Genomic DNA, 23,393 nt, shown 5'->3' with positions numbered 1-23,393 from the left:
GGGGAAAAAAACCCAAAAATGAAAAACACTGGAATACCTAGGAAGAGGCCAATAAGAGAGAAAAGGTAGAGAAGGAGAATAATGAAGAAAAAAAAAATGGGAAAAACACAAAAAGAAAAACAAGGAACCAGGTTAAGGAAAAACAAAAAAAATTGGAACCAGGAACAGGGAAAAGAGAAAAAGCTGAAAACTAGAACCTGGGAAGGGAAGAATAAGGAATAATAATAAAAAGGACAAAGATAATAATAATTACAGTAGTTTTCAACAGACAAAAACAAACAAACTAAAAAGAAAAAAACAAAATTGGGCATAGTGCAGCTGGGCACCCAGGCTCTGTCCAAGCACACAGACTGCGATGGAATTCCTTCCACTATACAAGGTGGGTGGGAATGAGGGCTGGCCACACCTCTGTTCCCTAAGAGAGTGTAGGGTATCAGAATAACAAGGGGAATGTCTCATCTTTCCAGTCATTGGTGTCTGGAATGTCCTTGTGGTTCAAGTGGAGCCTGTTCTTAAGTCCCTGGAATCTGGGAGAATGCTGTCACTTTAAATATCCAACATGGTCAAACCACTTGTAGACATTAAAAATGGGTGTGCCCTCCGGATAGGCAAAAGTTCACAGCTCAGGCCCCCTTCCTCTTCCCTGATTCCCCTTTTATTCACCAGCCACCAGAGCAGTCCTCCATGCAGTCCCTGGCTAGCAGGGCTGATTTTTAGGTTAATTCTTAGGTCCTAACACCACTAGGTTATCCAAGCTGTCTGTGCCAGACCACAGCTCTGTATTTCTCCCTTTTTTAGTGTTTTCATGCAAATTCTTCTGCTAGTTGGATTTTTAGTCCACTTCTATATCCTTCCTTTCAAAGGCCAGGGGTCCAGGATTATCTTCTGTATCTGTGTTATTTGGTTCCCCTTTTCTTTGTTGAAGAGGGTCTGTCTAGTCTTTTGGCCTATTCCACCATCTTACTGGAATTCCTCATGTGGACTTGTTTTAATTGTCTTCAACTTCAAGTTGAACTTGCATATGAGCAGTTGATGGTTTGTTCCACAATCAGCTCCTAGCCTTGTTTTGGCTGAAGATATTGAGCTTTTCTATCACCTCTTGCCACAGACATAGTTAATCTGACTCCTGTGTACTCCATCTAGTGAAGTCCATGTGTACAGCTGCCATTTGTGTTGTTGATAAAAGGTATTTGCAATGAATAAGTCATTGGTCTTGCAAAATTCTATCATGCAATCTCCAGAATTATTTCTGTCACCAAGGCTAAATTTTCCAACTACCAGTGATTCTTCTTTGTTCCAACTTTTGCATTCCAGTCACCAGTGATAATTAACACATCTTGATTGCATGTTTTGTCAATTTCAGACTGCAGAAGTTAATAAAAATCTTCAGTTTCCTCATCTTTGTCTTTGGTAGCTGGTGCATAAATTTGAATAATAGTAGTATTAACTGGCCTTTCTTGTAGGCATATGGATATTATTCTATCACTAACAGCATTGTACTTCAGGACAGATCTGGAAACATCTTTTGTGATGATGAATGCCACGCCATTCCTCTTCAAATTGTCATTCCTGGCATAGTAGATCATATGGTTATCTGATTCAAAATGGCCAAAACCAGTTCATTTCAGCTCACTAACACCTAGGATATCAATCTTTATGTGTTTCATTTTATTTTTGATAACTTCCAATTTTCCTAGATTCAAACTTTGTACATCCCATGTTCCTATTATTAATGGATGTTTGCAGCTGTTTCTCCTCAACTGAATCATGCCATGTTAGCAAATGGAGGTCCTGAAAGCTGTACTTTATCCATGTCAATGAGTTGATGATGCAGCTCTTTCCTACTCATATTTTGAAAGCTTTCTGACCTAAGGGTTTCATTCTCCTGCACTGTATCGGATAATGTTTCCAGGCTATTCATAAAGTTGTGCAGTAATGCATCAGACAGTGTTTCTCCGCTATTCATAAGGTTTTCCCTGGCCAATTCTTTGAGAGGTGGATGGCCTCTTCCTTCTTCTTAGTCTGTCTCTGTAAGCTGCATTGAAACCTGTGCACCATGTGCAATCCTGCCAGCACTCAAGACACCAGTGGCACAGCCTCAAGCCTCATAGCAATATGCAAGCCACAATAGTACAAAAAACTGACAGGCAAGTTTGTCTTGCTTAGCTGTTCAAAACCTCTCCACCCTCCCCTTACCTGTATCCCTGGCACTACTCTGCTCTGTTGTGCCCTCTGGCTTCTCTTTTCCCTGCTTTCCTGGCTGGTGGGGGTGGGGCTTGGGTTCCTCCCCTTACCTGGCTGCCTGGCTGCTGCTCTGCCTGTCTGTCCCCTCTGGCTTTTATTTCCCATTTTCCTAACTGGTGGGGGTGGGGCCTGGGTTCCTCCCCTTACCTGGCTGCCTGGCTGCTGCTCTGCTCTGTTGTCTGCTTGGCTTCTCTTTCCCCCACTTTCTTGGCTCATAGGGGTTGGGCCCACGTCCCTTCCCTTTCTTGTATCCCTGGCTGCTGCTCATTATATAAGTCTATTGAAAATATCATGGTCTGGGTCAGGTGCACTTTAGTCTTCAAAGTGACATCTTTGCTCCTTAACACTTTAAAGAGGTCCCTTGCAGGAGATTTGCCCACTGCAATACCTTGTCTGATTTCTTGACTGCTGCTTCTGTGAACATTGATTGTGGATACAAGTGAAATGAAATCCCTGAGAACTTTAATCTTTTGTCCATTTACCGTGATGTTGCTAAACAGATAATTAGGTTATCATGTAAAGATCAATATTATAAAACCAACTTAGCACACAAAGGCTAAACTTGAGTAAAGGAAGTTACTTTTTGCTAGAAACCTCATGTATAAGTTAAGGGAAATAAGATGCTCATCTCAAACTAACAAAACACAGAATTTTGGAGTCAACATTTTTTAAAATTTAAGAATTGGGGAAGACAGTAGGTGCTGGGCAAACAGAACATGACCAAGAAGCCTGGTTTTAATTCTAGGACTTCTGTCGACTCTTGTGGAAACTTGGACAATGCACTTTGCTACCCTGGGACTCAGTTCCCTTATTTGTAATGTGCAGGGGCAGTTATTTAAGGTTTTTCCACTGTTGGCATTTTAAATTCTAATTAGCTGTGGGATTGACATGTAGATGAAATCGTCAACACATTCTGCACAACCTCACAGAGGAGAGCTAGCACCATCAGTAGCAAGGACAAGAAATCACATTTGCATTAATCCATTTGTTCAGCAAATATTTATAGTGCTCTTAGTATATAGTAAGGAGCTCTGGTGGTGCAGTGGTTAAAGCATTTGGCTGCTAACCAAAAGGTGGGTGGTTCGAATCCACCAGCTGCTCCATGGAAGAAAGATGAAGCAGTCTGCTTCTGTAAAGATTTACAGCCTGGGAAACCCTATGGGCAGTTCTACTCTGTCCTATGGGTCACTATGAATTAGAATCAACCTGATGGCAGTGGGTTAGTGGTGGGTAGTAGACACTGAGCATCATGCTGGGTTCTAAGAAAACAATGCATGCAGAAACAAGCATGGCTACTACCTTCATGCAGCTTAAACATTTCAACCCAATATGGGAAAATTCTAAAAATTTGAGTTGCTGTATGGAATGGGGAGTTCCCATCAAAGGTACTGGCTTATCTAAGGTGGACGACCACTTGGTAGGAAGGTTTGAAAGGGGATTCCAGCATCAGATTGGGGTATAGACTAAATTAAGTGCCTTTTAGGCTTGGGATTCTAAGGTAAGAGAGCACAAACAAACTTTGGGCCTAGGGTTGCCAGATTTAGCAAATGAAAATTCTGAACACCCTGTTAAATTTGAATTTCAGATAAACAATGAACAATTTTTCAGTATCAGTATATCCCAAATATTGCATTGGATATACTTATATTAAAAATTGTTTATCTGAAATTCAAATTTAAGTTGATGTCGTATATTTTATCTGGCAATCCTGCTTTGTATCATTTGAAAGCTGTTGACTTGCTTTCCTTTCCCTTCAGTCTCTGGATTGTCACTGTAAGGCCTCCCAAACCAAAGACAAAGCAGTAAGGCCAAGCTCCTTTTCACATCTACCACCAAGGACCGCCTGAATCTCTCCTCTCACCTCCAAGATAGCAACTTCCTGTCGGTTGCGCAGGATCCTGAAGGCAAATGGATGTCTGGGCCCAAATCCTGGGGCCACCTCACAACCATGGAGGGAGATGGCATTCACGTGGGTCCTCAGGTCTGCACGGTCCTTGTGGAAATACAGAGTGTTGCACTTCAGACGGCACCAGCGTTCCTTCCAGCCCTGATTGATCAGCACGTTCAGATAGCCTGTGAGGGAGACCAGTGGCATGACCTCCTGAGAACTCAGCTCTGGGGAAACTCAGGTGTCGTGGGTGCAAGCTGGTGCATAGGTCTACACCTCTGGGACAGAGGGCCTAGGATAACTCTGTGTCTTAGCTAGCACAAAGGCCTTCTGGGTCCCACATCCACTCACCCCCACCTGCCTATGACGTCAGGTGTCCTTTTTGAGTTTCAGTTTTCTATCTGTGAATTGGAGTCCCTGGATTGTACAAAGAGTTAACATGCTTGGCTGCTAACCAAAAGGTTAGTGGCTCAAGTCTACCCAGAGGTACCTTGAAAGAAAGGCCTGGCAATCTATTCTGGAAAATCAGCTGCTGAAAACCTTATGAAGCATGTGGCTACCATGAGGCGGAGCTGATTTGAGGGCAACTGGTTGTGTACTGGGACTGATAATCATACTGTACATCACTGCACAGCCTTTGGACCTTTTCAAGCTTGAGGAAAAGGGCAGAAATTACTACATTTGATGCATAAAAGACATAGCTCCCCCTTTTGCTTTTCCTCTTTCCACCCCCTAAAAAAAAAAAAAAAAAAAAAATCAAAAGACAGAAAATAATGGATGAAGCTGCCACCTAGTGGAAGTGTGCCTGTACAAAAAGATCCTGCAAGATGAATTCTAAAGATATTATTTTTCCCCCTTACGTGTTCGAAGTACTATCCACTAACTATAAAATGTTTCTTCTCAGCCATGTGCTTTCACAGTATTTTCTCAGAATAAGTGGAATATTACTGTGGACCCAAAAATATATATATTCTACTGGATTTTGGTATCTGGAAAATTATATTTACATGAATAAAATAGTATGTCTCCTCCTGTAAGACACTTTTAACTCACACTTAATAGCTTTAGAGTATTAAGTACTCAGATGATTTAATCTAAATAATTTCCTTTTAAGACAAGGTTGCAACTTATACATGTGGCAAATTATATGGTGGAAACTATGATACTCTTCTCTTGTCATAGTGGAGGAAACCAAAACCAAGACCCAGAGATGGGTAGTGTTTTGCACTAAAGTCCACAAGGAGCAGAGAAAAATGGGTTCAGTTGACACATCCTTCTTCTGAGAGTCAAGCTCTCGTGGGAATGAGTGATAGGAGAGCAAGAAGAGTGGATGGGGTGGGGTTTAGCAATCCAATAGGCTGGAGTCCTTTCCCCTGTCCCTGAGCATGACATGGACAAGGCAGGGGGGTCTCCTGGCTTCACCCCAGGAGCTGTATTGACAGAGCCTGGAATTCCCCTCATCCCCACACCTCATACCCACCACAGCATGGAACCTCCTCCTCGGTGGAGGACGTCTGCAGGTCATCAACTAGCGGCTTTTTCTTGGAGAAGCTGATGATGCGGGTGATCTTACGGCCTGCAGCCCTGCTCACTGAACCCTTCAGCTCAGCCAGGCTGCTCTTCTTCCCTTTGCCTGTTGCCATGAAGATGGGTCAAGGGAGAGGAGGGAGCATCAAGCTCCAGTTGTACCCCCTGCCCCACCCCCAGCCTTCCTGGTGGCCCTTTCACCCTATATAAGGTTGTCCTGCAGTTCCAGGTACGGATGGGCTAGATAACTTTGTCCAGGTCTGCAGAGGGGTCAGGATCTACTCTGCCACTGTGAGCCCCTGCCAGCTCTAGGCCCTCAGAGGCTCCTACCATGGTCACAGGCCTCTCGGCGGCCAAGGGTGGAACAGTTGTCGCCCAGGCCCAGGCTGTCAGAGTCTGAGGTCTGCTTCTCTTGGGACAGCCTCTGTGGAAGGACACAGATAGCCCTACATCAGACAGCATACTCAGAAGCACTGAACACCCCTTTGTCAGTTCAAACCCACCCCATGATAATTAATTAACAAATATTTGTCAGCAACTGTCATGTGCCTAAGACAGTACCAGGTATTGAGAAGACAAGGATGACTTAGACATAGTGTGTCTTCATGGTCTATTTGGGTAGTGAAGTAATTAATTGTAACACATTGAGACAAATGTTCTTGGACTTTGGACAATATTTGATAGATGACAGGGAGCTGGGAAGGGAAGTTTCCTCCAGTGACATCATGAAGGATGGGCAAGAAGAGGCAAGACTGCAAGCAAAAGAGTCACTTAAGAGAGTGTCATCCTGGTCAAGATGAGACTTGATATAGGGACAAAGGGGAAAAGGAGTAAAGTTGGTAGACATTTTCAACATAGTAATGATGGATTTGATGACCAATAAAAGTGAGTAGTGATGAGAGAGGAGTCTATGATCCTAGTTTGGATAAGAGTATGGTCAATAACCGGCTCCCATGTGAATGACTTCAATGTCAGCCAACATTATTTTCTCTAATTATGCTGACTCTGAACCAATCATTCATTCATTCACTATTAATTAAGTGCCTACTAGTTACTGTGGAAAGGGGCTCTGATGATGTAATGGTTAAGGAATTTGGCTGCTAACCAAAAGATCAGCAGTTCAAACCTATCAGTTGCTCCAGGAAGAAAGATGAGGCAGTTTGCTTCTGTAAAGATTTACAGCCTTGAAAAGTCAATAGGAGTCACTATGAGTTGGAATTGATTTGATGGCAGTGAGTTTGAATTTTGATTTTAAGGTACCATGAGGGGAGTCATTGGCCATGAGCATTCATTCATTCATTCATGCATGCATTCACTAACTCAGTAGACATTTATTAAGCACCTATGATGGACTCTGCTCTCAGTTACGGCTCTCACTGCCTGTTCCACAATCACTGGTGGCTGCCTGACTTCACCACATGACGTTGGGCTCCTTTGGGGCACAACCTGTGCCGGGTTCCCTTTGCCTGGCCTAGTGGAGACAGATGTACCTTGTCTGGGTCCAGCTTGCACAAGAGGATTGGGGACCTGGGGACCACTGCATTCTCAGCTGCTCCAAAGGGCTTGCTCACCTCTCGAATGACCTGTGGAGAGAGCACACACAGCTATGGACAGGTGGACAGGACAGCTGTGGAGGCAGAGAAGGAGAATGGGGCTGTTTGGTCAGGGCCATCATGTAGGAGGGGTCAGGACACCAGGGAGAAGAGGAGGCTGGACATGGCTACCTGCCACATGCCTGGGGCATACCAGGGTATGCCCCTGATTGAACAAGACATGTGACTGGGAAGCAAGAGGCCTGGTTTTAAGATCCAGCTATACTGCTAATTAGTTGTGTGGACTTGGGAAAGCCACTTCTGTGCTCTGAGCCTCAGTTTCCACATGTGTAACATGGCCATACTACCAGTCCTCTGTTTATCTTCTGGTGTTATCTGAGGACCAGTGAGACCATGGACATGTGAGGAACTGTGGCCCATAAAGCCTGCACATGGGTGACGGAATCACCTCTGCTGCCTTGTTACATCTTTACAACAACTCTGCGTGGTGGCTAGGGCTGCTTCTTCCATTTCAGTGATGTGACAACTGAGATCCAAAGGTGTTACTCACTCACCCAAGGCCATACAGTGATAAGCATCCAGATCATAAAACAATAACAGCCACCATTTATTACTCATGACATAGCTTTAAATAGATTTTCCCATTTCATCTCCACAGCAGCCTTGTAGGGTAGGGATAACTGTTACCCCAAATCACAAATAATGATGATGAGGCAGAGAAGTGAAGCCACCTGTTAGTGGCAGCAAAGTCTGAAATCAAATGCAGACAGAGTAGCTGCCTGCTCTTAACCTCTGGGCCAGTGGGCTTCCAAATGGGTATGTGAAGGTCTCTAACTCAGGTCCAGGGTGCCTTTTCCTGGCCCATTGGTCCTGTGAGGGCAGAGGCTCCCCCGGCAAGCAGGTTTTCTCCTCTCTTCCTTTTCTGAGGCAAAGGCAGTAATGAAAAACACTAACCACTCTGGGGTGGCGGGGAGGCTGGTTATCACAGGAAGGAAGGGAGGAAGAAGAGGGTTTGGTTTATGGTTCCAGCAGGAAGACTGGAGGAGGAGAAAGAATGATATCAGAGAGAAAATGAGGCTGAGTGCTCTGCTCAGGGGAGAGGCTCTTCTGTGAGGGACTACGGTGGGAGGGCAGCATCACCCTCGTCCTAACAGTAATCACTGGCAATCATGAAACACTCACTGCCTGGCAGGCACTATACTAAATGTTCTTCATAATCCTTATAAGATCCATTTTACAGATGAGCAAAGTGAGGCACAGGGAAGCTAAGATCATACCATCAGTGACATTTAAGCCTGAACTCAATTCTATGCACCACCAGGTCCTCCCTCATCATTGCTATGCCACTCTGCCTTCACAGTTCTGAGAGCCACATGGCTGGGGAGCAGGGTGGCGATACAGTTTATGGTCTTTGAGTGTAGGCTTATGTTCGTTTCTAACACTGACTCCAACCACTTTGTTATGAACATTTGGCAAACCACCTAAGTTCTCAATGCCTCAGTCTCCTTATCTGTAAAATGGGGAAAATCACAGTCCCAGTCCAAAGAGTAAATGAGGTCGTGCATGGAAAGCTTTTAGTACAGTACATGGCACACAGTAAGTGCTCAATACGTGATAACTCCAATTGTTGTAGGTAGCTCATCGCTGCAGATATTGTCCCACAAGAGGAAGTTACAAGGATGCACATTTTTTCTTTCCTTTCTTTTTAAGAATTAGACTATGCAATGATGGAATCAGTTTTTGTCATAGACAGTAAGTTGTAAAGGCCACAAGAGGGTATTAGGAAGGTGATTCAAATAACTGGAAAGAACATAAGGTCTCCAGGATGAGGTCTGCCTCTGGGAGCTAGCCAGGGCTTATCTGATTTCACATGTAAGCCCTAGCCATGTCCAAGGACTTGGGGTCAGGCCACTGACCCTCTCTCCCCTGAGCTAGGTCTGGTTCTTCTGGGGACAGGAGGCAGTGTGACAGAGGGCTAGGCCTGGGGAGGACAGGGAGCAAGGAGGGCAGGAAGGTGAGATGGCCCCACATACCTTTAGCCACTCTTCAGCCTGTTCCCGGCTCTGCAGTGCCAGAACCAGGGCCTCAGCAGCCCCCTGGGAGAAGCGCAGCTCATGCCTCTTGTGCCGGCTGTCCTTGGGCACGTAGATGACATTGCAGGTATCCAGGGCCAGCCTCAGATATGGCTGTCGGTCCTTGGAGCTTTTGTAACACTGGAAAGGGAGAGAAGGAGTCAGAGCCCCCTGAAGGGGAAGGCAGGGAAAGCAGAGGAGGGAGATACCCTTACACAAAGGTTCCCAGGAAGCTCCACCTACCCCACCCAACCCAGCCATGGGTACTGCATGAGGAACAGTGAAAGAGCTGGGGCTGTTCACCCCAGAGAAGAGAAGCCTGGGAGGAGCATCAGGGTCCTCTTCAGATCTGAAGGTATGGAGGGACTTTAGAGGGCACAATTACCTAATTTGGAAGAGGTAGATATTAGCACAATACTGGAAGACCATTCCAGCCCAAAGAACCACAAAAGAAACAAGCTGGCTTTGGAAGAAATGAGCTCCATGCTTTTAAAAGGCTACATGGCGGGGACATGGGAGAGAGAATCTTAGCAGTGATGGAAGGTTACACTTGGGAAGTCAATAATTTTTCAATAATGATTCTTATACCCTAATTTTATTATCAGGCCAGCATTGCCTTGATACCAAAATCTGACAATGGTATTATTAGAAAAGAAAATTATAAGCTCATCTTTCTCATAACATAGTTGCAGAAGCTCATAACATAGATGCAATAAACAAAATATTGGCAAGTAGAATTTAGACATATATAAAAAACATACTACATCAAGACCAAACCACTTGTTGTTGCATCAACTCTGACTCATGGTGATCCCATGGGTGTCAGAGCAGAGCTATGACTCATAGAGTTTTCAATGGCTAGCTTTTACGAAGTAGATTGTCAGACCTTTCTTCTGAGGCAGCTCTGGTAGACTCGAACCTCCAGCCTTTCAGTCAGCAGCTGAACACATTAACCATTTCCAAGGCCAAACAGGGTTATCACAGGAATGCAAGAATGATTCAACATTAAAAAAAATCAACCCTATAAGTCACCACATTGACAGAATAAAGGAGATATTCATCTCCTTTAAATCAGATCTCCATCTCAACAGAGATAGAAATGTATTTGATAAAATTCAAGATACTTTTTGACATGAACACTTAGCGGATGAGAAATAGAGGGGGATATCTTCAATATGATAATAGAGTATCTCTACAAACCACCCATAAGAAACATAGTCCTAATGGTGAATTACAGAAACGTGGAAATTGTTCCCTCCAGGATCTAGACAGAGAGGAGGATGGTCACTCTTACTTCTTCTAGTCTACATTGTGCTGACTGTGATAACCACTGTAATATGTCAAGGAAAAAAAAAAAAGAAGACATAAGGAGTGGAAAGAAGTAATCATGACCCTTGAGTTAGTGCTGGCCTGTAATGAGCTTTTCATTGCTCAGGGGTGAGAAAGGTCCTGTTTCATATGTATATATGATGTTGGGCAAGGCTCTTCAACAGTTTTTTTTTTTTTTTTTTGCGAGGGGGAGCACTGCTATTTTTCTTTTTCTGAAATTATGTCCATTATCCTGCTTTGGAATTCAATATGCATTATCTTTTAGGAAATAAAAGTGATAAGAGATGGTAGATTAAGCAAAAAAACTTTGAAAAGAGCAGTGCTGTACAGATTTAGCTTTAAAAATGATAAAACCAAAACCAAACCCACTGCCATCGAGTCAATTCCAACTCATAGCAACCCCCATTGGGTTTCCAAGGCAGTAAATATTTATGGAAGTAGAATGCCTCATCTTCCTTCCTTGGAGCATCTGGTGGGTTTGAACTGCCAACCTTCTGGTTAGCAGTCAAATGCCTTAGGCATTGTACCACCAGAGCTCCTTTTATAAATGATGCTGTTGTTGTTGCTGTTGTTATGTGCCGTCGAGTTGGACCCGACTCATAGCGACCCTTCCTTGGGTTTCCGAGGCAGTATTACTACAGAAGTAGATTGCCTTATCTTCCTTTTGAGGAGTGGCTGGTGGGTTTGAACCGCCAGCATAAATGATAGATGTATGGAAATGAGGGTAGACATATGTCATTTCTTGGCCAATGGTATTATGAATTACTTTTATCATTTTTCATTAGTTTTATAAATAAGCACATTCACTTGTATAATGAAAAGCAGTAAAACTTGTTTTGAAGTGTTAAAAAAAAATCTCCTTTGGCAAAACAAAAACCTGGTGTGGTAGTTTAGTTTGTGTGTCAACTTGGCTAGGCCTGTTGAGTGCCTGGGCAGCTGGTGGTAGTTATTTCCCATGAAGAGACTGGCAATCAACTCCATGGTGGGATCTACCACAAGCATCTGAGTAGCTGCTTTGGGTATGTGGACCGATTCCTGTATGTAAGGAGAAGCCTTGGGAATGGTCTCTAGCATATGGCATGCTTGGACCCTGCATGTAGCCGTGTCATTGTTCAGCAGCCTGCCATGCTCTGCCAATCTTGGGACTTACAATGAACTTGAATTAATGGTTGGCCACGTAGTTTGGTAACATCGGGACCATGTCTTTTTATTTGTCAACCTTGGGCTTCTCAGCCTCAGCAGTCAGGAGCTGTCTGAGTGAAGAAATACCTCTAGCTCCAGTGGGCCGGGACCAGGAAGCAGAGCTGGACCCTAAGGTTGAGGGGCTCTCACCCAGCCTCTAGAGCCTGGCACTTTGAACTTGGACTCCAAACTGTAAGAGAATAAACTCCTGTTCATTAAGGCCATCCCTTTCTTGTATATTCTTATCAGAGCGGCACTAGGTAACTGGAACACCTGGTAAAGCCTATGTCAGGCCTTCAAGTCTTTTTTGGTATTTGTCGAGAGAGAGAGAGAGAGAGAGAGAGAGAGCAGTTTTCAGAGGCACTGGGCTTTGTACCTCTGTGCAAAATGTAGGCCCAGGTGTACCTACCAAGTGCTGACACTGTATACACATGTGAGCAGAGACAAACACATGTATAAGCCCCAGGAAAGCTGACAAGCACCCATCTACCCCACCACTCACCAGAAGCTGGTCCTCCCTGATGACAGTCAGCTGCTTGGCCCACTGCCCAAAGCGCTTTTTCCGCAGCAGGAAGGCGCATATCCTGCAGTCTCTCACCAGGTGCATGGAGGCCTCCTCTGAGGGCCACTGGTGTGTGGGCTGCTGCCCCTTCCCTTCCTCCTCCTCCTCATCATAGGACTCGTAGGAGCTGCTCATGGCGTCAGAGTCATTGTCTGGAGGAGCTGTGGGACAGGACACATCACTTATGCCATCTCCAGGGAACTTCTTACTCCTCTGCAGACATCCTTTCTCTGGGACCCAGAGATCATGAAAGTGTAACCATGATCATGAATAAACTCCCCACACTTGCCCTTTACTCTGTTTTATAAATTTACCAGTTGCTTCATGAACTTGGTGACTTCACATCTCTGAACTTCAGTTTCCTCATTAGTAAAATGGTCATAATAACTAATCGTACCCACTTCATAGGTTACTTGAAGATCAATGCATGGAGACTGTTTAGCAAATATCTGACACCCAGTAAGTGCTCAATAACTATCAGTTACTGTCATTATAATGATCACCCTTCATTTCCTATTCATTGTCTCAGATGACTGTCACAAAACCCAGAAAATCCCCATTTTACAGATAAGGAGTCTTGAGGCTCCAAAATAGCGAATGACTTCCCTAAGATAAGAGCCAGGGGAAGGATTGGATACTGAGTCCTGATCTCAGTCCAGTTTTCTTTCCCCTGGATCCTGGGGCCACTGTGAGCAAGGGCCTTTGTGGTGACCATGGTCTGGGTAAGGAGGGGAAGTGGGCACATGCATGGCAAGGGTCAGGCCAAGTCTTGCTCTTTGCAAGGACAGACCCTGCTGAAGCATTCAGTACTCACAGAAGTTCTTCAGCTCCCCATTCATCCTGGTTGCAGGGTAGCTGTTGTCTGCATCCTCGTAGTAACCATCTACTATTGAGTGGGCCGGGCTGCAGCTGTCTATGGGGTGGGTAGAAAGAGCCTACACTTGGGAAAAATGCAGGCAGACTCCAGGAGCCAGGGCTGGGGAAGACCCTGGGTATGCCACCCTTCGTCAGGGAAGAGAGTGGGAGCTCTCTGGCCAGGGTGTAGGGCCTCTTCTCTTGGCATCTCATCTGCTTTAGCTCCCCATATGCCCACTGTGCCTCTGTCACCAGGAGCTGCCTCCAGACCCGTGTTCATGCTATTTCCTGTCCCTTTTATCCTCAACCAGAAAGCTCCTACTCATCCATCAAGACCCAGTTCAAAGACATTTCCTCTGATTTTCCCAGGCAGAGAGTGGTCAGTCCTTGCTCAGTTATCCCAGAGTATGGGGGTGGTCTTTGTCACAACTCTGATCTCTGTACTGTGGAGTGTGGTTTACCAGCTGCCTGGGCTCAGTCCTCCCTTCCTTCCTCCCTGCTCTACCTTTGCCTAATCTTCCAATTCAGTCATACTGCTCACTTCCTAATATATCTCTCCTTTTGTCAAAGAAAGGAGCCCTGGTGGTGCAGTGGTTAAGGGAGTGGTTGCTATCCAAAAGTTCAGCAGTTTGAATCTACCAGGTGCTCTGTGGGAGAAAGATACAGCAGTTGCTTCCATAAAGATTTACAGCTTTGGAATCCCTATAGGGTTGCTATGAGTCAGAATTGGCTTAGGCACTAAGCCACCAGAGCTCCTTTGATGGCAACAAGTTTGGTACTTTTGGTTTTTGTCGAAGAGGATCTCCTTTTAAACCCCTGGGACCACAAAGGAAGAATAGGACTAGAGGATATAACAATGATGTACATAAACAGAGACTACAACAGCTACTGACACTGAATTTTCACAACACATTCCTATCTGTGGCTGGTTAGTAGTATACTACAGCGATTAGTAGAGCAGCTCAAGCTTGGTTTCTGCATCAGGATTACCTGGGGGTCATTTTAAAATGCAGATTTCTGATCCACTAGGGTAGCTGGGCTGAGGAATTTGCATTAAAAAACCCAGAAAATTTCAAAACATATATTCAAATACAAAATATATTGAACTCCGAGAAATTGGATTTTTTTTTCTTTTAAACAAATAAGGTTATTCTGATGCAGGACATACTTTGAAGTTCAGTGGGTTAAGGGTATATGTTTTGGGGTCGATCAGATTTTAATTCAAATCCTCTGTCTATCGTTTACAGAGGAAAAAAGTTTTTTCCCTTTTCAGAGTCTACCTATAAAGTACAATGAATAGTTCCCACCTTGCTGTAAGTGCTATAAAGCATAGAAGCACTCAGCACAGTGGCTGACAGACAGATTGCATTAGACAAATGCCAGGTATCATTATTATTGTCTTCTTTGGTTTCTACAGTGCAAAGAGGTGGTTATCAGTCCATTTTACAGAAAAGGAAACCAAGGCCACACAGTTTGGTAAAGAGAGAGCCTGGGTCAGAACTGAGGGTGCCAACTTCCACTATGGGTTCTTCAGAGCGCTGCTCTGGGCTTCTAGTCTCTCCTATCCATCTGTTTCCTGAGGACGGCAGCACTGAAATTCCCAGCAACTAGGACACACAGTTCAATCACCCAAGTGAGGCTCAGAGCCTGCCTCTCCCAGCAAGCACACCGAGAGTGCAGAAGTTCAGGACATTCCCTATGAGGTAGATTGGGCATGTCTGAACCAGAGGAGGATGAGGTGGGATGGAGAAGAGGGAGGGGCTCTGGGAGCAAAGCATTTGGACACCTGGAAGGGCTGCACACTGTGTGTGAGAGGAAGGATACTCCCTGATGGGCTTGGCATTCTCCCTGGACAAGGCCCTTCCTGTGGCCCTCCCTTCCCTCCTGCCCCAGGAGCACAGCTGCGCTAGGGGTGGCTCCTCTGCCATCCTGTGAGGGGAGCAAGCTCTGGGGGCAGGTGGAGGAGCCTCATCCAGCCAAAGGGCTTGAACTAGGGATTTAGAGGCCCAGAACCACTTGTCCCCTGTCTTTGAATAAATAAAATAAAGTTGTCTGTTTCATACCCCCAATAACTCTTTGCAATGACATTGAATCCAAGACTATCAAGGCTCAAGAGGGCCTCAGATCACTCAGTCCAACCTCATCATTTAACTTTCTTTTAACTACTTTATTGATCATGCAAATAACATGCCATACATAGCAACAATCTCAAGTATCTACCAACAGATGAATCAATAAACAAAATATAGTATATCCACACAAAGGAATATTGTTTGGCCATAAACAAGAATGAAGAATTGATACATGCTACAACATGGATGAATCTTGGGAACATTACACTAAACGAAAGAAGCCAGACACAAAAGGCCACGTATTGCATGATTCCATTTACACAAAATGTTCCGACTAGGCAAATCTATAGAGACAGAAAATGGCTGCTTTGGTGGTTGTCAAGGGCTAGGGGTGGGGGGAATGGGTAATGACTGTTTCATAGGAACAAGTTTTCCTTTTGGGATGATGGAAATATTCAGGAACTAGATAGTGGTGAGGGTTGCACAACATTGTGATTGTAGTAAATGCCACTGCATTGTTCATTTCAAAAATGGCGAATTAAGTGTATTTTAAAACAATAAAAAATACATACCCACAGCAAAAAAATTAAAGCAGTACAGAAACCTATCAATGGAAAAATATGTCTTCTTCACTCAGATTTCCCACAGAAAAATTCTGTTAGTAGTTTCTTGAGTATCCCAAAAAAGTTGTTAAAACACATGTGTGTGTATATGTACATGTATACCAAATTTTAAAAACTATTATCATGTTATATGCCATATTTTGAACTTAATTTTTTTAAAATTAATATACCTTTCTTAATTCACTCCTGATTGGATAACATCACACAAAGATTATCTTTTTTTAAAAATTTTATTTTAAAATCTTGTTTCACATTCAACATTATGTGTACATTTAGTTTCATTCCCCATTTACCGTGTCCAACCCTAACCCAGTCTCCTTCCCTCCCTACTCTGTAACTCTCCCCCTGTGACCCTCATATTTATGGACTCCTGTTTGTCCTCAACCTGAATGTTGGTCCTCTGATGCCCCATGGGCCATTGCTCTAAGGGATGTATTACCATAGAATATGTGGGTGCATCATCCTCGGTTGAGCAGTCTGCATGTCCATCTTGTTAACTATTGGACTGAGCCAGCCCCTGGGGATGAGTTTTATTCCAGGCACAGAACGTATTCCAGGGCCATAGTGTTGGGGGTCTCACCAGACTCAAAGATTATCTTATACAAATTCAACTATACATGCTTGTTGTTGTTGTTGTTGTCAGGTACCATCAAGGTGGATCTGACTTATATTGACCCTATGTACAACAGAATGAAACACTGCCTGGTCCTGTGCGAGCCTCACAGTCCTTGCTATACCTGACCCCATCATTGCAGCCACTGTGTCAATCCATCTCATTGAGGGGCTTCCCCTTTTTTGCTGACCCTCCATTTTACCAAGCATGATCTCCTTCTCCAGGGGATGCTCCTTTCTGACAACATGACCAATGTAGGTGAGATGAAGTCATGCTTAGTCATCCCAAATCCATAGTACAGGTTTTTGTATGTAATGTTGGGTCCCTAAACCCAAGCCAGTGATTTCATCTTACGCTTAATCAAAAGAACAGCCGGTCCTGTTACAACAGTGGAGGAAGATGACTAAGGGACAAATCAAAGTCAAGGACTGTCCTTGATGGCATATTTAAGAGGTTTTCAAAGGTAACTTGTACTAATGCTTCCTAAACTATTTCATTTTTATATGACTAAAAATATAGCTGTAGATGTATATTTATATATAAATTATATATATAATTTGGGATCTCCGGTGGCACTTGGCTGCCAACCAAATGGTCAGTGGTTTGAACTCTCCAGCAGCTCTGCAGAAGGAAGACCTGGTGATCTGCTGCTGTAAAGATCACAACCTAGAAAATTCTATGGGGCAGTTCTACTATGTCAATGGGGTCACCATGAGTTGGAATCAACTGGAGAGCACCCAGCAACAACAACAAATATAAACTACTTATAAGTGCTATGCTATTATTAAATTATAAATCCTATAAAACATTTGCCAGGAGCTCTGGTAGCATAGTGCCTAAGGCACTTGACTGCTAACTGGAAGGCTGGCAGTTCAAACTCACCAGCTACTCCTTGGAAGGAAGGTTGGGCAATCTACTTCCGTAGTGATACGGCCTCCAAAACCCAAGGAGGGGTCGCTATGAGTCGGGTCCGACTCGACGGCACATAACAACAACAACAACATAAAACATTTGCCATTGAGTCAATCTGACTCCTAGCGACCCCTCCTTGGGTTTCCAAGGTGGTATCTCTATGGAAGTAGACTGCCCAATTTTCCTTCCAAGGAGAGGCTGGTGGGTTTGAACTAATGGTGGCATAGTGCCTAAGGCATTTGACTGCTAACCAGAAGGCTAGTGGTTCAAACCCACCAGCTACTCCTCGGAAGGAAGATTGGGCAATTTACTTCCCTAGTGATACCACCTCAGAAACCCAAGGAGGCGTCGCTATGAGTTGGATCTGACTCCATGGCAATGAGTTTGGTTTTATTTAATTTATTTTTTGTTTATAAAACATCTGCAGATAGAAATTTCAGAAAGATGTGTGGAAGTAAAAATAAATAAAGTTTCAACTATTCCTACCTAGATCATCTTATGAATCCTCTGGGCTGTCTGCATTCTACTTTGAAGACATCTGACTTAGATCATGTGCTTTTTTATCTTATGCAGTGACTTTATGATCTAACCTATTCATAAAATGTGATACTGCTGAACCACAGATTATTTATTCATTCTACTATGACACTTGCCTGCTAACCAGACGGCTGGCGGTTCAAACCCACCAGCCACTCCTCGGAAGGAAGGTTGGGCAATCCTACTTCCGTAGTGATACTGCCTCGGAAACCCAAGGAGGGGTCTCTATGAGTCGGGTCCGACTCGACGGCACATAACAACAACAACAACAACAACAACTATGGAAGGGCACTTGGTTAGTGACAGTTTTTAGTGTTGGAACAGTGTTGCAGTGGTCATCTCTGTTACCTACACCCCAGCACATTTCTCTGAGTATATCTTGCCCCTTTCTCTTTTTTTTTAAATGGTAAAGGAATAGAGGCCCAGTGAGGAAAAGAGAATTGACCATGATCACACAGAACTGGGACTAGAAGCCAAGCTCCTGACTCCCAGGGACACACTCACTGGCCAAGCCAGGCCATTACTACAGAGGTCAGGTGCTCAGGATGGCTCCTCCTCAGGAAATGGTGATGTGGCTGGGCAGGTACCAGCCTGGGAGCTCTAACAGAACACAGAGGAGCTCAGACTCAGCTTTTCAAGAGTGATGTTGTGACTGCCTCCTCCTCCTCCCCAAGCCTCTGAAGGGGCAGAACTTACTGTGGGAGCTGATGTACTCGGGGCACTTGCCAGGTCCCAGGGGAAGGGCCTCCTCATAGTAGTCCTCGGGTGGAGGCTTGTTGGGGAGTGGTGGAGGCAGGTCAGCTGCCTGGAGAACAGATGAGATGTGTGAGACCTAGAAGGCAAGGAGAGCAGAGCCGATGGAGAGAGGGATGGAAGGAGGCATGGAAGGGAGAGGCAGGAATTCCTAGAAACAGGATCTGGTTTGAATGTGAAGCCATAGTTGCTCACACAATCACAAGATGGATCTTGAGAGTTTATTTGGTCCTATGCTTCTTACTCCAATTTGTTTAGTATCAGGGCTCCTCCATATAGTAGTAGTTATACCCTTGACTGAGCACATACAGAATTATTGAAAGTTACCATGGGAAAAGCTTGGTGGTGTAGTGTATGAGGTATTTGGCTGCTAACTGTCTGGTCAGTGGTTCAAACCTACCAGCTGCTCCACAGAAGGAAGATGAAGCAGTCTACTTCTGTAAAGATTTACAGCCTTGGAAACCCAATAGGGGTCATGATGAGTTAGAATCGACTCTATGGAAGTGAGTTTTACTGCGGGAGAAAGATGTGATAATCGGCTGTGTAAAGATCTACAGCCTTGGAAACCTTATAGGGTGGTTCTATTCTGTCCTATAGGGTCCCTATGAGTCTGAATTGACTTGACAGCAGTGGGTTTAGTGGGACTGTGACGTGTGCAATACTTTTCAGTACATGTGTGTTCTATTAATCACAACAACATCTATATTCTTTTGAGGAACAATAGGACAAAAAAGTGTGAGACACATTATTTAGTGAGGCAGTATTGCCTCGTGGCTAAGAGCTTGGGCTGAGCTCTTACAACTGGGTTTACTAATTAACTCACTAGTTGTGGGACATGGAGTATGTCACTTATCTTCTCTTATTATCAGTTTCCTTATCTGTGGGGATAATGATAGTGTCAACCTCATGCAGTTTCTGTGAACAAGTAAAACGGTAAATGGTCAGCAATTGGTCATGACAGTGAATTATTTGGCCCATTGACAATGCTTGATAGATGATGGGCCTGTCTGAATTCCATCGTCCCAAGGTTGGGAACCCTAAGTCTGGTTGAATTTTCATGTCATAGGTAAAAATTTCAGGTTCAGAGAGTGGAAGTAATTTGCCCAAGGACATAGAAAAATTTAGGAGAGCAGAGGCCACATAAATCCTAGTATAGTGTTTTGTCATCATTGCACCTATATTACTATAATCAGAGGTTGGGGGTGGTGATGTCCTTTGGGTCTGAGGGGACAGATCAGTTCACATTATCCCTACTCAGCACAGGAAGAGTGAGCAAGTCACAGGCCATTAAAAAGTTCACGAGGTACTGTTTCTGCCCTTGAACTCCCAGCTGGAAGGGAAAACAGGTCCCTAGCACAGCCAGGAGTTTCCATAGTGCTAAGGGGAGTGCTTTTTTTCCTCCTTGTTATAGATGGAATTGACCCCTGCCCCCAAATGTGTTGGAATCTTAACCCCTATACCTGCGAATATAATCCTACTTAGAAACAGGGCTTTCTTTGTTATGCAAATTAAGTCATGCCATGTAGGGTGTGTCTTAAACTGAATCACTTCTGAGTTATAAATATAGTACATTAGACATAGAAACAAGCACACATTGGGGAGCACAGATGCCATGTGAGGATCCTCTACAAACCAGGAACCAAGGAGCTCCGGGCTACAAGAAGGAAGGAAACAACATATCCAAGACCCTGATTTGGACTTAATTTCCAGAACTGTGAGAAAATAAATTTCTGTCCTTTAAAGCCACCCACTTGTGGTATCGGGGGTAAAGCAGCACTAGGAAATTAAGACGCCCCTCCAGAGGGATGGAGAGCCCAAGGGCTTGGGGCCTCAGGCCAGCACTCACATTCTTCAGAGCTAGGGTCTTGGCTGGCTCAGGGCTGGCTCCTTTGCTGGGCTGGCCATCATCCTCTGGCACGTCTTGAAGGTCACTCAGGTCACAGTCTATGGAGTCTATGGAGGCAGATAAAACCTAGGATGAGCACATCAGAGCAGGAAGAGGGCTGGCTTTGGGGAAGGAGGCCTGCATGTGAGGTTGCGTCCACCACCTTCGCAATAAATAATCCTGAGCAGTGACATTTGCTCTGAGACTCCGTTTCCTCATCTGTGAACTGGTTGCCATAATCCCTGCCTTGCCCATTGCCCAGGGTTGTTGAGAAGATCAAATAAGATAAAATTTGTTGCACTGGTATAGAAATTTTCGAGGGTTATGCTATAGAAGCACACATCTCTCCATCCCTAAAGCTGTCTCACCCAGATCCAAAGCTTTCTTCCTGTGTTGAATAGTGCTGTCTCCCCTTGGGACAGAGACAGAAAAACCAGTGGCCATCGAGTTGATTCCAACTCATGGCGATCCCCATGTGTATCAGAGTAGATCAGTGGTCTAGAGGGTTTTTAATGGGTGGTTTTTCAGAAGCAGATCTTCCAAGGTGCCTCTGGGTAGACCTGAACCTCTAATCTTTTGGTTAGCACCTGAGTATGTTAACTGTTTGCACCACATGCATACCAGCAGGCCTGCTCCCAGGCAGCTGTCATGAGCCCCTGGAGCCCGGTGTTTTAGGCAGTCACTACCAAACGGATGGAAGTGGCAGGTGGCAAGGTAATACACTTATATGCCATACCTTCTTTGGCCAGACTTTCATGCCTGCTTCAAATCTCAGGGATAATTTCCTATAACCATGTGGATTTTGCCTAGTCTTTCAGAGCTGAAAGGCCCAGAGAGGAATGGACTTGCCCTAAGTCACTCAAGGAAGGAATAGTAAAGCCAGTCCAGAATGCTAGCATATTCCAGTCCAATCCAGGGACAGATAGGGGCAGAGAGGTGTCAGGGGTCAGGAGAAGCTAGCTTACCAAATTCTTCAAAGAGGGACTCCACAAAGCTGGGGCCCGAGTGGAGGTCGGCTGTGTTCACATACAGATAGGAGACTTCCTTTGCTGTGAGGAAGGAGAAGAACCCACCAGCTGTGAGGAGGGAAGAGACCCTCCTCACAGGGTAGCTCACCCATAGCTACAAATGCTGAGGAGGGGCTACATTCCCCAACTCCACCCAGACTTCTGTCCCACACAGCACATAGCATGCAGTGTGCAAAGCGTGCTCACATCCTAAGTTATTTCAATGGTTTTCAATTTTAAATTTTCACTGAGGGTCTCTTTCTTTAAATAAATGGATGTCCAAAAACCCAGTCCATAAAACAGATTATAAGAGGCTGCTCTGGAGAGCATAGCTGGAAAACCACTGCCCCTGTCATACTTCCAATAGCCCTATGAGGGCAGCCGGTGCCATCAACCTGCTTCATCAAGGGGAAGAGTGAGGCTCAGAGTCACCCAGTGGAGACTTCCCACCACACCCATGGGACTCCTCAAACAGGACACACGTACCGCTCATGTGAGTTTACTGAGATCCTTTGTTAATCTGACTGACTTGGGATTTAGATGAGAAGGCTTGCTGCTGAGAGACAGTGAAGGGCAGGGAAGATGTGGGAAAGCAGAGGGAGGGACATGCATAAAGACGTGGGGAAGTATACAAGAGTGTGTGGTGTGTGTGTGAGAGTATGTGGTGTATGTAGGAGTGTGTGATGTGTATGCATGTGTATGTGGTACATTGAGTTTGAGAGTGTGTTGTGTGTGTGAGTGTGCGATGTGTGTAGGGGTGTGTGATGTGTATGTGAGGCATGTTGCATATGACAGTATGTAGTGTGTGTGAGAGTGTGTGGTATGTGTAGGAAGGTATGTGATGTGTATGTGCATGTGTGTGGTACATTGAGTGTGAGAGTATGTTGTGAGTGTGTGTGATGTGTGTAGGAGAATGTTATGTGTATGTGTGTATGTGTATGGTACATATGAGTGTAATTATCTGTGAGAGTGGGTGATGTGTGTATAGAAGTATGTAATGTGTATATGGGGTATGTTGCATATGATAATATGTTCTGTGTGAGAGTATGTGGTGTGTGTGGGAGTGTGTGATGTGTAAGTTCACATGTGTGGTGCACTGAATGTGAGATCCATTGTATGAGAGTGTGTGATGTGTGTAAGAGTATGATGTGCACATGTGTGTGGTATGTTTGTGTGATCTGTGTAGGAGTGTGTAATGTATATGCACATATATATAGTGTGTTGAGTATATGTGCTGTGAGTATATGTGTTGTGCATGTGTGTGCTATATAAGAGTATGTGTTATGTGTGTGTACTATGTATACAAGATATATGTGAATGTGTGTTGTATGTGGCATATGTCATGTGTGGTGTGTATGTGACTATGTGGTATATGTGGTGGGCGTATGTGAATGTGTACAGTGTTGGGATGGAGCAGGACAAAGAGCCCAGCTAGGGTTCTGGTGGGGAAGTAGGGTCTAAGTGGATGAGGAAATTGGGGCAAGATAATGAAATGCATTGGATGTCCTGCTATGAAGCTTAGACTTTCTCCAGCAGGCAGGCCCTGGGGAGTTACTGAAGGTTCTTGAGAATGGCTTAGGGAGGCCTTGCTGTCTGTGTATGTGGAGCCCTGGGCAGAGTGCTGATGGCTGACCTGGGAGGGGCTGCAGGCTCTGCAGGATGGAAGCCACGGCCATCTTCTTCTCCAGGGTGGTGTCGCTGAGGTACTCATGGTCCAAGAGGCTGAGCAGCCCTGTGAGCTCCGGGAGCAGCTGCTCCAGCACTGGGAAGGAAAGCCAA

At 44.7% G+C, this 23,393-nt stretch overlaps 1 protein-coding gene across 1 annotated transcript in view; it reads right to left on the bottom strand.

Moving 5' to 3' along the window:
* Window positions 1-23,393, bottom strand: part of AFAP1L1 (actin filament associated protein 1 like 1) — a 116,236-nt gene that overhangs the window by 50,612 nt on the left and 42,231 nt on the right. Inside the window, exons 2-12 of the mRNA XM_007943653.2 lie at window positions 23,248-23,376; window positions 21,573-21,656; window positions 20,569-20,666; window positions 18,666-18,774; window positions 13,172-13,270; window positions 12,298-12,509; window positions 9,246-9,425; window positions 7,150-7,242; window positions 5,990-6,083; window positions 5,613-5,765; window positions 4,106-4,317 (exon numbers count right to left, since the gene is read on the bottom strand). Of these exons, the coding sequence (XP_007941844.2) occupies window positions 4,106-4,317; window positions 5,613-5,765; window positions 5,990-6,083; window positions 7,150-7,242; window positions 9,246-9,425; window positions 12,298-12,509; window positions 13,172-13,270; window positions 18,666-18,774; window positions 20,569-20,666; window positions 21,573-21,656; window positions 23,248-23,376 (1,463 nt within the window). The remainder of the gene's footprint in view (window positions 1-4,105; window positions 4,318-5,612; window positions 5,766-5,989; window positions 6,084-7,149; window positions 7,243-9,245; window positions 9,426-12,297; window positions 12,510-13,171; window positions 13,271-18,665; window positions 18,775-20,568; window positions 20,667-21,572; window positions 21,657-23,247; window positions 23,377-23,393) is intronic.

The sequence above is a fragment of the Orycteropus afer genome, unplaced genomic scaffold (assembly GCF_000298275.1).
Source record: "Orycteropus afer afer isolate SDZICR_OR568_19922 unplaced genomic scaffold, OryAfe1.0 scaffold00110, whole genome shotgun sequence".
Classification (NCBI taxonomy): Eukaryota; Metazoa; Chordata; class Mammalia; order Tubulidentata; family Orycteropodidae; genus Orycteropus; species Orycteropus afer.
This window is presented reverse-complemented; position numbering and strand designations above follow the sequence as displayed.